Source organism: Syngnathus leptorhynchus, chromosome 22 (assembly GCF_054491065.1).
Source record: "Syngnathus leptorhynchus isolate UIUO chromosome 22, UIUO_Slep, whole genome shotgun sequence".
In the NCBI taxonomy this organism is placed as follows: Eukaryota; Metazoa; Chordata; class Actinopteri; order Syngnathiformes; family Syngnathidae; genus Syngnathus; species Syngnathus leptorhynchus.
In genome coordinates this window covers 661,417-673,565 of record NC_141216.1, presented here as the reverse complement: position 1 = coordinate 673,565, position 12,149 = coordinate 661,417, and the positions used below count along the sequence as shown (strand labels likewise).

Here is a 12,149-nt window from a genome sequence, read left to right as displayed (position 1 = left end):
TGCGATCAAAGCACGGACCTTGACAGGCCTGTCTGCATTCAGCACGACCAGCATGACAAGCTCCAAAGCCAGGAGCAGATTGGGCAGCCGCTCCCTCTTCCACTGGAACTCCAAATCGTCCAGCATCATAAGCACCGGCTCGCCGGGCCACACGGTGGGCTACGAGAGATTACAAGGTGAAGGACAGGGTTTATCCTAATCATCTTTCTCATCTCAGACCGCCCGGTCACCTGAGGCCTGCTTTTAATTTGTCGCGTCCACTCCATGATGACGCTCTTGTGAGGCCCCGTATCGCAATCCCCTTCCAGGATGCAAAGGAGGTGACCCCTCCAGTCCTTCTTCTCTGCCTTATGGTAGCGCCAATCCAACAGGCTAACTTTTGACTACATTGTGGAATTGCCCATGTCACAATCTTTTCCACTCCTTGGCCCGCGCCCCCGTAGTCGTTCGTACCTGCGCTTGTTTCTCCAGCACAGCGGCCCACTCCAGGATAAAATGCCGACACAAGGCGGCCGGCCATACGTCCTCACCGGCCCATATATGCTGGAGAACATTGGACCTCTAAATGGGACAATCACAATTGATGGTCACTGCGCAAAGTGCAACGTGTCCGTGAAAGGCACGAGGAGGTTACCTGGCAAATTTTGCTGACTTCTCGAGCCAGCTCCATGATAAATAATTGACTTTCCACCAGCTGCTCTTTTTTTTCCAGCCTCGCTCGCTTGCTGGACTCCTGGAGCCGAGAAAGAGCACGTTAAAGCACATTTTGCGACGCTGGCGTTCAGCGCAAATCCACCTTGAGTCGGCTCTTGAGCTTTTTGGCCGGTTCGATGAGGAATTGCAGGCATTCTTTCATCATGCTGGCAGATTTCAATCGGTGGTCCTGTGGAGTGATCATAAAAAGCTTGAGGGGACTGGCACTCGCTCACCCTTGCCAGGAGGCTGACTCGGCTCACGTCGCCTCCACAAATCAATGCCATGGGATTTATTGAAAGAAAGAGAGTGCACCCGCCACTGCAGGACTTTTAGGATGATCAAGTCCATGATATGAGGCAGGCGAGGAACACAAAAGCACGCCGACCGTCCTACGCAGGCCCAAATACACGTGGGTTGCTTTCCAGATAAGACGTAGGTGGCGTTGAAGGGGGAAAGGAAAAGGCAGCAAGTAGCAGGAGCTGTCAAATGGGCATCTCCCCCCCCACCCAGAATGTTTCACTTTCTTTCCATTCTGTACGTACACCAAAATGAACATGCAGTCAGAAAATGGGCCCCAGAAGATAGAAATGGAAAGATGGAACAACCTGATGACCTCACACTGAGCCCGTTTTTAGTTTATATGGTCTGAGGAAGTTTCAGTCATGTGCAGGCAAGGCGCTGAAAGATTAAGAGGAAATCCAGGATTACTTCTGCTGGACCAACCCAGCTCGTTACTTTCGACCAAACAAGTCACCACAACATGCACATTTGCTGATATGTACGAAAAGATTCCTATGTACCGTCAAAATACACATGTGTAGAACATAGGATGGATGAGGTCAATAACAACAAAACGTGCAAGCAGTAGCAATTTGGTTGCAGAATATTTGTATTTTGAAAAATACTGACCTCTGACAAACGTCCCTCGCAAATGCCTTTGTAATGTGCCCGCGGTGGTGGCGGCGTTTTTTTTTTTTCCTTTTCCCCGAACTAACTCCGCCTAATTTAGCGCATCATTCCGAGACCCGGCGAGCACTTGGACTGCGACAAGAGCGAGCGACTGACTGACTGACTGACAGAGCGCTTTCCAGTTATCCGTCTTGGCCGACACAGAACTGCGGTTCACTATGATAACCGCTAGAGGGAGACATATGTATACAAACAATGGCTTTGGATGTTTTGATGGTCTTCGTATTTTTGGGGGGCTTAGCAGTTAGTTAGAATAAAGAATAAAGTGAGGAATCATACAAATGGTAGTGCGTTTGGTTTCACATTGCAGATTAAACAAATTTAAAGTCATTTACGTTTCCTAATTTTGTCATTTACATTGCTGTATTGTAAATAGACGTTAGCGGCTCTTTGAACTGCAGTTAACTATTATAACCGCGAGAGGGCGACATATGTATACAAACCAATGGTTTTGTATGTTTTGATAGTCTTCGTAGTTTTCCCTTTTTTTTTTTTTGCTTAGCAGTTAGAATAAAGAATAAAGTGAGGAATCATACGAACGGTGGTGCGTTTGGGTCCATTTTGCAGATTAGACAAATGTAAAGTGATTTACGTTTCTTAATTTTGTCATTGACATTGCTGTATTGCAACTATATTGATAAATATACGTAATGAATTAGTGGTGCCAACTGCATGTTTGCATTCTCCTTTTCTTTTATTTCTGCTTTTTCTCGATGACGCGTCGCGTCGCTCTAAAAGGCATCCAATTCGAAAGAGTCTTTGAACGCACCATGCTATTGTTGTCCCGTTCGCCGCACGCAAGATGCCCCCACCGTGGACAAGCTGTTTCCAAATCAAGTGGTGAGTAGCTTGAATCCCTCCACATGTTTTGCTGCATCTTCTTAAACTATGATTTGACGCCGAGGCGGTGTATGAGGAAGGTTCGTTGAACGCAACGCACTACGCGGAAGGGAGGAAGGAAGGAAGGAAGGAAGGAAGGAAGGAAGGAAGGAAGGAAGGAAGGAAGGAAGGAAGGAAGGAAGGAAGGAAGGAAGGAAGGAAGGAAGGAAGGAAGGAAGGAAGGAAGGAAGGAAGGAAGGAAGGAAGGAGGCTTTGATGCCAGCTGATCGCTGAATATGGCACCCAAAGATCCACTTCTCAGCGCACTCAAAGGTAACGACGACTTCCACAACGTGTGGCCGGGCTCATCATGAAGGGAGTGGTGTTCATGGGTTGTTGTTGTTGTTTTTTGTTTTGTTTTTGTTTTTCCCCGGCTGCAAGTGTGCTTGTTGAACCTGCAGTCTAACGATGGGCAGACGGTGACGGACAGCAACCCTCACCTGACTTCTTGCTGCCAGCTTCTTGAGCTGCTACTCAGGAAAGGACTCCAACGTGAGCGAGCGTGCTATTTGGAATACAATTGCAGCTTTTATTCATGTTTTCAAAGCGGAATGTGCGTGCGTGCTCTGGCTCTCTCTTTCCAGAGCCGGTCCTCAGTCTGGTTCAGCGAGACTACTGGCAATGTTTTGAGCAGCTTCTTCACAAAGACACATGCGGCAGGTAGAAAGAAACATTTGCAGAGAAGAGGTGGAAGGAAGATCCATCACACGAATGCCTATTATTTGCAGGCTGTCCACCGTGGCGTCGGCCGTGGAACAGACTAAAACGCGCAGGAAGCTGATCTCGGCTCAGGGCCGAGGCCGTTACCTGCTCAGGTTGGCTCTCGGCCGCAAGACCCTGCCACAGTTTGTGGCTCACCTCCTGCACACTCCCAGAGTCCTGGAGGTCAGATATATTTTCATTTCTTGACCTCCGATCAATGTTCTATTTTTGTCAGTCAATCCGACAACTGTGATCCCTTCTCATTTCAGTGGTACAGCCCAACTTTCTCAATTCTCAGGAATGAAGAGTTTTCAGGTGAATAAATCAATCAATAGTTCAGGTCGTCAAATGTCAACAGTATATTTGACTCTCTCTTCCAGAACCTTTCATGTCCCTGCTGTTGGTTCTCTCCCAAATGGATTTCAAAGTGGACATGGAGGTCAGAGCTGTCAATGACAAGACTATTTGAATGAATGTGTGCCCCCTCAAATGAACATGTCTCTGGACAGAATTGCAGTTTTTTGGATGAAAGCTGGCTTTTACCGGTAACAATACTGTCTACTTGATTCTTCTTTCAATATCAAATTCAACATAATACAATCTGAGAAATATGATTTCCAGGTGTGTGAGATATACGAAGTAGTACCGTGTCGACAGGTGGGAATGGTCTTCAGGTTTGTATTTTATATACATACGTATGTATATATTTTGGATTTTTATTTTTATTTTTTTCTAAGTGTTTTGAATTCATTGCATCTGTTATTTGAAGGTGTCCAAAACATGATTCGATGCCCTTTTGTTAGCTACCTCAATGGACGCGTCTTCCTTCTGGACATGACATCTGGCGGCCAAGCGCACGTTGACCAGTTTATCAGCCGTGGCGACGTCATTGATGAGATCAATGGCACCTGTCTGAGAAACTCCAAGAGCGGACAGGTACAAAAGTCCTTACACATAGCGCTTGCTTGTGTAATTCCAGATGACTCCAAATCATTTGATTGCATGTTATCACAAGCGAGTCAGTCCCCTTGGAATGAAAAACTAAGGGGTGGGGCCCCACATTTCAGGAACAAGTTGTCATCAAACCTGTACATCCACATCCAAACTTTCCATGTGTAATTGTCCAATTAACAAAAACGCCAGAACTGGTTTGTAGGCAGATGTGCTTCTATCGCGATTGAAAGGCTGCTTCCTGTCCATCCGCGTTGTGCGTTGGCGGGCCCGGGATGGAACAGTGTATCGTCCTCTGGTCAAACTGCTGCGGACTCTCAGGATAGAGAACCCGTGGCTGCAACTTGGTCCTGCTCCCTCTCAGCAGCCTGCTAATGACCAAAGAACTTCTCCTCCAACACAGTGTTTCAAAGAAGGAAGGCAAGTCAGTGAAAACAAATCAATACAACTCCAAATAAGATTGCCATATTCTCCATCTCCTCTTGGCAGGATTGTGTACATTGTCCGCTTCTTGGGGGACACAAACATTGGAAAGGTAAAACCTTTTTTGTTGTTGAGGAAAATAATGAAATGGTGTGAAAAGCTTTTGATTGTGACAAATATCTGCTCTATTTTTAGTTTGGAACCAAAGAGGTGTTGCCCTTTGCAATTGCACACGTGTTGCAGGAAAACCAGCCAAGCAAGGTGAAGCTGGCGCTCCCCGGTCTAAAGAGCTAGCTGTTTTTTGTCATCCATTGAAATAGAAACACTGTGTTCCTTGTTCCACAGGAAGTGCATTTAGATTTGAAAGAAACACATTTAACGTGCATCGAGAGCAGCAGTAATGCGGTGGGTGTATATATATATATGCACTTTTAACTGCACGGATTGAACTTTTTCTCAAACATCAATCATGTTTGATTTTTGTATAGACACTGTGTGAACATCACTATCCGGATATTTCATGTGTCGGGAGGTACGCGCAGCCAGATTACACCATATTGGCTTTTTGTGTCATGTAAGTATCCCCCAAAAAATGACCACAATAATTAGATCCTGAGATTTCAACAGGTGATGTGATGTCATTCTCAGCAAAAGACCACCAGAAACGCCATCCACCAGCTCTCCGACAAGCTTCAGTTGTGTGGTGCTCAAGGCTGCTTGCTCTAAAGAGTGTGAAGAGATTGTTAAGCGAATAGGTAAGACGTGAACTGACTGACATTCATTAGCATAGTCCGTGAAATAAGATTCAACTTTCTTCTGCAGCCACCGGTTTCAAGCACACAGAATGGTTTGTATGAAGTAAATAAACAGTTTAAACTCAAGAGTGACTCATCAATAAATCACACATACAAGAAAGTCTACTCATAAAGTACTTTAATAGAAAGACGTGACAATTCTCGATTATTAAAATGTAGCTGCCTGGGTTATTTTTTTTTTTTTTTTTTGTTCAATCTTGGAAAACATGTAAAAAGCAGTCCCGAAAAATGAGGTCTGCTCCTTGCACCAAGTGTTGTGTAACAGTAGTGAAGAGATCTGTTGGGCAAGCTGCATTTTGTGCCAGAAAATGGTAGCCAATAGGTGACACGATCATCACGGATGGAAGCGGTTATCCACAAAAACTCGAGGGAAGGGGCTGTGATGTCTTAACATGAAACAATCCACAGAACAGGCAAATATTCCTACGCAACTACCCATTAACTTGTGGAATGGTTGATGGCTAAAATGCGATACAAAAGTCAAACTCGTAACCCAAGAAATAATAATTAAAAAAAAAAACGTCCACAAAAAAAAAAAAAAAAAAAATTGTTAGGTATGATAAATAGGATTATTTGTCCCGACACCACCGTCAAGAGGTTTAGGCTCTTTCTCCCCTTATCCTGCGGGCCAGCTGGATGTCCTTGGGCATGATGGTGACACGCTTGGCGTGGATGGCGCACAGATTGGTGTCCTCAAACAAACCCACCAGGTAAGCTTCACTGGCCTCCTGTTGGGAAACATCAGCAGATTGGCTCCAAATAAATGCAAAAAGAAAATCCCAGGTACCATTTTCATGTCGTTTTCTTCCATACCTGAAGCGCGCCAATGGCAGCACTTTGGAAGCGCAGGTCGGTCTTGAAGTCCTGGGCAATCTCTCTCACCAGGCGCTGGAAGGGCAGCTTGCGGATGAGCAGCTCTGTGGACTTCTGGTAACGACGGATCTCCCTCAGAGCCACAGTGCCCGGCCTGAAGAAAAGCTCATGTTGTGGATGACGTCATGCTTCAACGCTAAGTAGCGGAAACCCACCTGTAGCGATGAGGCTTCTTCACTCCTCCAGTAGAGGGCGCACTCTTCCTGGCTGCCTTGGTCGCAAGCTGCTTCCTTGGCGCCTTCCCTCCGGTGGATTTACGGGCAGTTTGTTTGGTACGGGCCATCTTGGACTAACCTAGAAGAAAACATTGCACCCAAATTTAGCACGACACAAATCTAGACGTCCGCGGGACAACGTACGTTCAGCGATTAACATGGTAGCCTAGCCCACAACAAGACGGACGCCCATCCCCCTCCCACCTAACAACTGTCTGTCCGCTTTTAACGTCGGCACGCTAAACACAAACAACCGGGCACAACGATGCTAATCCTATTGAGCGAACTTCATTTCGACAAACCCATTTGACATCCAAAACAACTCATTCAATTGGTTCATTTGGGATTCGGCACGTTTTGTTTTTTTAAACGAGCCGGCGGCTGTAGTCTGGCGCCAAACACAACAGGCCAGGCCGTCCGTCGCCGCCCGCCATCAGCCTCACTCAGTTTGTCGTCGTCTTCGCCATTTTTTGCTCTCGTTTCACCCCCACTCGACATTGCGTATACATTTTCCACGCTTTGAGCTCGTGGGGAGATAACGCTACACGTATCGTATTTCCACAGAGAACATATTTACAGCTATCTTACCAATAACACGGGGTGGGCGAAGATTAAATAACCGTTTTAGTTTCGAAACGAACCCATTGTCCTTGTAAGGGCCAGCAAAACCGTGTTCCGTGCGTCAGTGACACAAACAGACGTCACGTCACGCTAAAAGAAATGAAATCATTGTTCGCAGGGGAAAAACGGCGACAAATGAGATGATTTACCTTCGTGACGTTGCTGTTGTTGTGAAGCGAGGAAGCTATACAGTAAGCAGGTGGCGGTCACCTCGGCTTGGGCAAACGATCAATGCTGCTTGGAAGCTCGAGGCCAAGTATTAATAGTCTGGCGTGACGTCACCTCTCGTAACCACTTCACGCTCATTGGTACATTTTGGATTACGGCCATATACAGCCAATGAGATGCGCCAAATGAAATCGACACAACAGTCTTGATTTGATCGAGATATAGGTTTCTTGTTTTCTTCCAATTGTGCGTGATTATAAACATCGGTGCATGACCCACTCTTCTGTTCACTCGGCATCAAAGGCACGGGAGATGTAATTTCTTCAATCTAGGCTCCTTTGATGTCAGTCAATAAACTTGCGTTACTGAAAGAAGCTTTTATATGGAACATTTGGGAAGGAATCTCAAAATTCCAACAATTCCAAAATGTCTTGAATGCAGCATTTGTACTCCTTCCTCCAGTCTCGCGCAAACTCACATCGTTGTAGAATGCGGATTTCTATGCTAACTTTACTAGCTAGCCCCTTTTGCTAAAAACAAGCTCTTAGCTGGGACTTTTACCAGGGTTAATTAAGATGTCTAAAACGCACCCGATACCCCCATTATCCTCATCAGGGACTACCGGTGGTCATTCGTCGTCCTCGTCGTCTTCGTCCGCTGGGGGCTCGACATCTCCCGCAACCGTGTTGAACGTTCAGCCCGAAAAACCTCAACACTACACGTACGTAATGTTAGCCTATTAGCCCGTAAGCTAGCTAAAATGTACACAAACTCACGTGCGATCAGCTTTGCATACTGTACTTAACACTCACTTATAACCTTTTACATAATGCTTCTCAAACAATATTCTCTTTTGACTATGACTACGCTTGCAAATCACGATTAACTTGCAGACAACAAAATGATATTTTATTGATTGATTAGTCTTGAATGCAACACGAACGTATTTAAGCCTGAAAGAGCAGAAAATATGCGACACAAGTATGGAATTGGCGGTGGGGTCTGTATTCATGAAATGAATGATAGCTTTACAACCATGAATTTGTGTCCCGTGTGATGCGTTTTTTAGATATCTCAAGGAATTCAGAACGGAGCAGTGTCCCCTCTTTGTACAGCATAAATGTACACAACACCGGCCTTTTTCCTGTTTCCACTGGCACTTCTTGAACCAAAGGCGTCGCAGGCCGGTGAGAAAACGGGACGGAACATACAACTACAGTCCAGATGTCTACTGTACCAAATATGACGAGGGAACGGGAACCTGTCCTGATGGAGACGAGTAAGGGGAAAACAAACACACTTGGTCAAATGATTCCTGACTCGAAAATTCTTTTCAAGATACAAAGGACAATTGTAAAAGCAATAGCAGCTGATGTATGGTTATCATCCGAAAGCCGCCCTTCACTCACATGTATTTTCTTCCATCCAGTAAAATAGCGGACTCGAGAAATGGAAGTGCATTGTGCCGAAGAAGTGCTACCAAAGCACTTGTAGTGCTAGAGTAAACGATTCCAACTTTACATTTCAATTCATGCACCGTAAACAATGTCCCCTCCAGGTGTGCATTTTTACATCGGACAGCCGGAGACACGGAACGAAGGTATCACCTCCGCTACTATAAGACGGGATCTTGCATTCACGAAACGGATACAAAAGGCCACTGCAGCAAAAACGGCTGCCATTGCGCTTTTGCGCACGGTTCACACGACTTGCGCAGCCCTGTGTATGATGTCAGGTGTGGAAAATTATCCTTCAGGTAAAATAATACTCTTCGGTAGGATACTGGAGTTGACTTTGCATTTGTGGACAGGGAAGCGCAGGTCATTGAGTGTCAAGGCGGCGCGGGGCCCTCAGAAGGAGATGCGCAGTCGGGCCAGGCGGCGAGTACGGCGCTCATCGAGAAGATTCTGAGCGAGGAACCGCGTTGGCAAGGTACAGCTGACCCAAATGTCAACATCGGCGCATAGTTCTGATCCTTTGCCATTTTCCCGTCTCCTCAGATAACAACTACGTGTTGTCCCACTACAAGACGGAACTGTGCAAGAAGCCGCCACGCTTGTGTCGTCAAGGTTACGCCTGCCCGTATTATCATAACAGCAAAGACAGGCGGCGCAGCCCACATAAGCACAAATACAGGTGCGTTGGAATGACTTTTGCCAGCCAGCCAGCCGACGCTGATGCTCTCGCTCGCTCGCTGGCTGGCTCGCTCGCTCTGCTTGAACCATACTCGCCGTTAACGCCCGCAGAGCTTTGCCTTGTCCGGCCGTGAAACTAAGCGAGGAGTGGGGCGACCCCAGCAAATGCGAGTGCGCCGAGGGATGTCAATATTGCCACACGAGAACAGAACAACAGTTCCATCCTGAGGTGCCTTTCCGAATCGGTGCTGAACTTTGGGGAAAAGCCAAAGCTCTGACGCTTGAACTTTTTTTTTGGCACAGATTTACAAGTCCACAAAGTGCAATGACATGCAACAGTGCGGCAACTGTCCTCGAGGACCCTTTTGTGCATTTGCTCATGTCGAAAGTAAGCCCGCGGCCACACATCAGCGGTTTCGAAAACGTACTCGTCTGACTTCAAATTTGAAATCCGCTCCAGAAGCTTTTGTCTTCGAGGAGTCCTTCTCCTCGCCCAGATCCCCCCCACAAGCCGGTGCCGTGGAGGAGCTGGCCGACTCGAGAGGACACAATAAGGGGCCGGGTCACGGCTCTGATCCCTTCTCGCCCCCTGCCGGCTCGCATGTTGCCGAGCGAGGCCTGCTGGGTAGTGTGCTGAGTTTGTGTGAGGACATGAGGGGAGCAGCTGAGCCTTTGTCTCCTTGGGCGGGAGAAGGAGGCTATGGCAGGGCGCCTGGATTTGAGAGGGAGGATCAGGTGAGATGAATGAAAAGGGAGCAAATGTGATGGAAGCTTCCAATTTGCTTGATGACTCCTTTAGCCTGAACAAAAAGATGTCATTATCCACGCGTGCTCCAACTTCAAATGTGCTTCACGAAGCATTGATTGCATTTTGTGGCTCCTCCAATGTGGACGGCACGCTTGGAGGAGCCACAAAATGCAATCAATGGTTCATGAAGCACATTTGAAGTTGGAGCATGCGTGGATCACGACATCTTTTTGTTCAGGCTAAACAAAGATGTTTTGCCCTCGAGCAGCGCAGCAGGGAAGTGACGTCCGCGCCAAGCAGTAAACAGGTAGATGGATTCGCCGCCATCCGTCTTTTTGATGTCCGTCCCACACGCTCAGTCTATCTATCCCCTTCAGGATCTACTGGTTTTTCTGCCAGTAGGCAGCCCTTTAAGTCTGTCATCCAGCATCCCCTCCAGTCTGGCCGCCACCCCGCCGAGCCCCGCCCCCCTGGGCCCACCAAGCGTGGCATCAGGCATGAACGCCAACGCCTTGCCCTTCTATCCCACCAGTGAGACTGTGGAGTCTGTCGTCGGTATGTCCAGATGCGGTTCTCTCTTTTGAAGGATTCAAATCATTGTTGTGCCGCTGTGGTCTTTGATGCAGAGTCGGCGCTGGATGATCTTGACCTGAATGATTTTGGCGCTTCAGCCTTGGAGAGTAGTTCAAGTTTGCCGCGGGTGGGGGTGAGGCCAGGTAATTGTGTCGCGTCTACAAAAGAAATGCTTCAAAGCAGCAATAGTCTATGATCTCATTGGTGTTTTGGTAGGTGGGAAGCGGCTTCAGAGTTCTGCCCCAGTCAACATCCCGGGATCCTTTAGCGCAGCGGCTCCTTTTAGCTCTCCTTCGCCGTCCCCGCCGATCAGACCACGCGCTTCCCCATTCTTCTCCACTCAGCTCTCCCAACCTGGCCAACAAGAGAGCCCCTTCCTGGGCCCATCTCATAGCTCCTTAGGTTTGTGGAGCTTCACTCCAACTGCACCCATCATGTGTGTGTGTGTGTGTGTGTGTGTGTGTGTGTGTGTGTGTGTGTGTGTGTGTGTGTGTGTGTGTGTGTGTGTGTGTGTGTGTGTGTGTGTGCGTGCGTGCGTGCGTGCGTGCGTGCGTGCGTGCGTGCGTGCGTGCGTGCGTGCGTGCGTGCGTGCGTGCGTGCGTGCGTGCGTGCGTGCGTGCGTGCGTGCGTGCGTGCGTGCGTGCGTGCGTGCGTGCGTGCGTGCGTGCGTGCGTGCGTGCGTGCGTGCGTGCGTGCGTGCGTGCGTGCGTGCGTGCGTGCGTGCGTGCGTGCGTGCGTGCGTGCGTGCGTGCGTGCGTGCGTGCGTGCGTGCGTGCGTGCGTGCGTGCGTGACACAACATTCCATCTGTGTCTGCTCTGTAGGTCTCAATGGTATGAGCAGTAACATCTGGGAGCACTTCCCCTCAGGGCAGGGCTCCCCTGGCACCCCCCCTGCCTTGATGCCCTCCGGCCCCTGCACAGAGACGTCCAGGCTCAAACAGGAACTCGAGGAGGCTCACAGGGCGCTGAAGCAGTGGGGACACAGCTGGAAACACACAGCTCAGGTAGGCCAGACGTGGTCGTGCGTCAAGCAGGAGCAGCGCAGTGAATCGAATTGACAAATATCTCACCGACACTGTGCTGTCCTGCAGTCGTGGGCCACGCTGAAAGCAGACGCTGAGGAGGCGCGTGCCCTCGCGGGACGCTTGGCCGCGGAGGCAGAGAGATCCAGGCATTGTGAGGAGGAGGCGCAGAGACAATCCTCTCTCCTGGAGGAAGCGCTGGAGACCCTGAGGAGCGGAGACAACCCCCACCTATCGCTACACCAGCTCCAGATGCTCCACAGACTTCCTTTGGAATCCATCCTCAGTCTGCAGGCACAACTCTGCAGCTGCTTACACACGGTGGAACAGGTAATAAATAGCTCGCTCACCCTGTCGTT

The 12,149-nt window shown here is 48.5% G+C and overlaps 4 protein-coding genes across 12 annotated transcripts in view; 2 read left to right on the top strand and 2 right to left on the bottom strand.

Annotated features, from left to right (window-relative positions):
* LOC147039083 (uncharacterized) overlaps positions 1 to 2,545 on the bottom strand; it is a 4,640-nt gene extending 2,095 nt beyond the window's left edge. Inside the window, exons 1-6 of one of the 3 annotated variants that reach the window (XM_085903744.1) lie at positions 2,435 to 2,545; positions 797 to 883; positions 635 to 733; positions 454 to 561; positions 231 to 383; positions 19 to 159 (exon numbers count right to left, since the gene is read on the bottom strand). In XM_085903744.1, the coding sequence (XP_085759870.1) occupies positions 19 to 159; positions 231 to 383; positions 454 to 561; positions 635 to 733; positions 797 to 883; positions 2,435 to 2,542 (696 nt within the window). In that variant the 5' untranslated portion in view covers positions 2,543 to 2,545. Of the gene's footprint in view, positions 1 to 18; positions 160 to 230; positions 384 to 453; positions 562 to 634; positions 734 to 796; positions 884 to 1,008; positions 1,272 to 1,605; positions 1,886 to 2,434 lie in introns of those variants that run through there. The other 2 variants (XM_085903746.1, XM_085903745.1) reach the window with 2 other exon arrangements.
* On the top strand, positions 2,280 to 6,274 carry LOC147039082 (uncharacterized). 2 transcript variants are annotated; one of them, XM_085903748.1, is made up of 16 exons: positions 2,284 to 2,817; positions 2,926 to 3,036; positions 3,129 to 3,204; positions 3,273 to 3,429; positions 3,516 to 3,561; positions 3,627 to 3,685; positions 3,756 to 3,791; positions 3,868 to 3,920; positions 4,050 to 4,182; positions 4,403 to 4,617; positions 4,687 to 4,732; positions 4,816 to 4,881; positions 4,966 to 5,025; positions 5,109 to 5,194; positions 5,269 to 5,375; positions 5,443 to 6,272. In XM_085903748.1, exons 1-16 carry the CDS (start codon positions 2,781 to 2,783, stop codon positions 5,475 to 5,477), a joined length of 1,323 nt encoding a protein of 440 aa, XP_085759874.1. In that variant the 5' UTR covers positions 2,284 to 2,780; the 3' UTR covers positions 5,478 to 6,272. The 2 variants fall into 2 exon arrangements, with proteins under 2 accessions (XP_085759875.1, XP_085759874.1); XM_085903749.1 differs by lacking the exon at positions 3,756 to 3,791 and having other exon boundaries at positions 2,280 to 2,817; positions 3,904 to 3,920; positions 5,443 to 6,274.
* On the bottom strand, positions 5,537 to 7,458 carry LOC147039081 (histone H3.3A). 2 transcript variants are annotated; one of them, XM_085903754.1, is made up of 4 exons: positions 7,294 to 7,458; positions 6,464 to 6,602; positions 6,249 to 6,402; positions 5,537 to 6,163 (listed from the first exon to the last, which is right to left on the bottom strand). In XM_085903754.1, the coding sequence occupies exons 2-4, from the start codon at positions 6,589 to 6,591 to the stop codon at positions 6,035 to 6,037; spliced, it is 411 nt and encodes a 136-aa protein (XP_085759880.1). In that variant the 5' UTR covers positions 6,592 to 6,602; positions 7,294 to 7,458; the 3' UTR covers positions 5,537 to 6,034. The 2 variants fall into 2 exon arrangements, with proteins under 2 accessions (XP_085759880.1, XP_085759883.1); XM_085903757.1 differs by lacking the exon at positions 7,294 to 7,458 and adding an exon at positions 7,112 to 7,136.
* Positions 7,285 to 12,149, top strand: part of unk (unk zinc finger) — a 6,399-nt gene continuing 1,534 nt past the window's right edge. Inside the window, exons 1-14 of one of the 5 annotated variants that reach the window (XM_085903742.1) lie at positions 7,285 to 8,033; positions 8,382 to 8,591; positions 8,871 to 8,912; positions 9,123 to 9,244; positions 9,313 to 9,448; positions 9,559 to 9,676; positions 9,751 to 9,835; positions 9,908 to 10,182; positions 10,434 to 10,502; positions 10,573 to 10,750; positions 10,822 to 10,911; positions 10,985 to 11,170; positions 11,591 to 11,772; positions 11,860 to 12,120. In XM_085903742.1, the coding sequence (XP_085759868.1) occupies positions 7,888 to 8,033; positions 8,382 to 8,591; positions 8,871 to 8,912; positions 9,123 to 9,244; positions 9,313 to 9,448; positions 9,559 to 9,676; positions 9,751 to 9,835; positions 9,908 to 10,182; positions 10,434 to 10,502; positions 10,573 to 10,750; positions 10,822 to 10,911; positions 10,985 to 11,170; positions 11,591 to 11,772; positions 11,860 to 12,120 (2,100 nt within the window). In that variant the 5' untranslated portion in view covers positions 7,285 to 7,887. Of the gene's footprint in view, positions 8,034 to 8,381; positions 8,592 to 8,870; positions 9,048 to 9,122; positions 9,245 to 9,312; positions 9,449 to 9,558; positions 9,677 to 9,750; positions 9,836 to 9,907; positions 10,183 to 10,433; positions 10,503 to 10,572; positions 10,751 to 10,821; positions 10,912 to 10,984; positions 11,171 to 11,590; positions 11,773 to 11,859; positions 12,121 to 12,149 lie in introns of all 5 variants that reach the window. The other 4 variants (XM_085903741.1, XM_085903740.1, XM_085903739.1 and 1 more) reach the window with 4 other exon arrangements.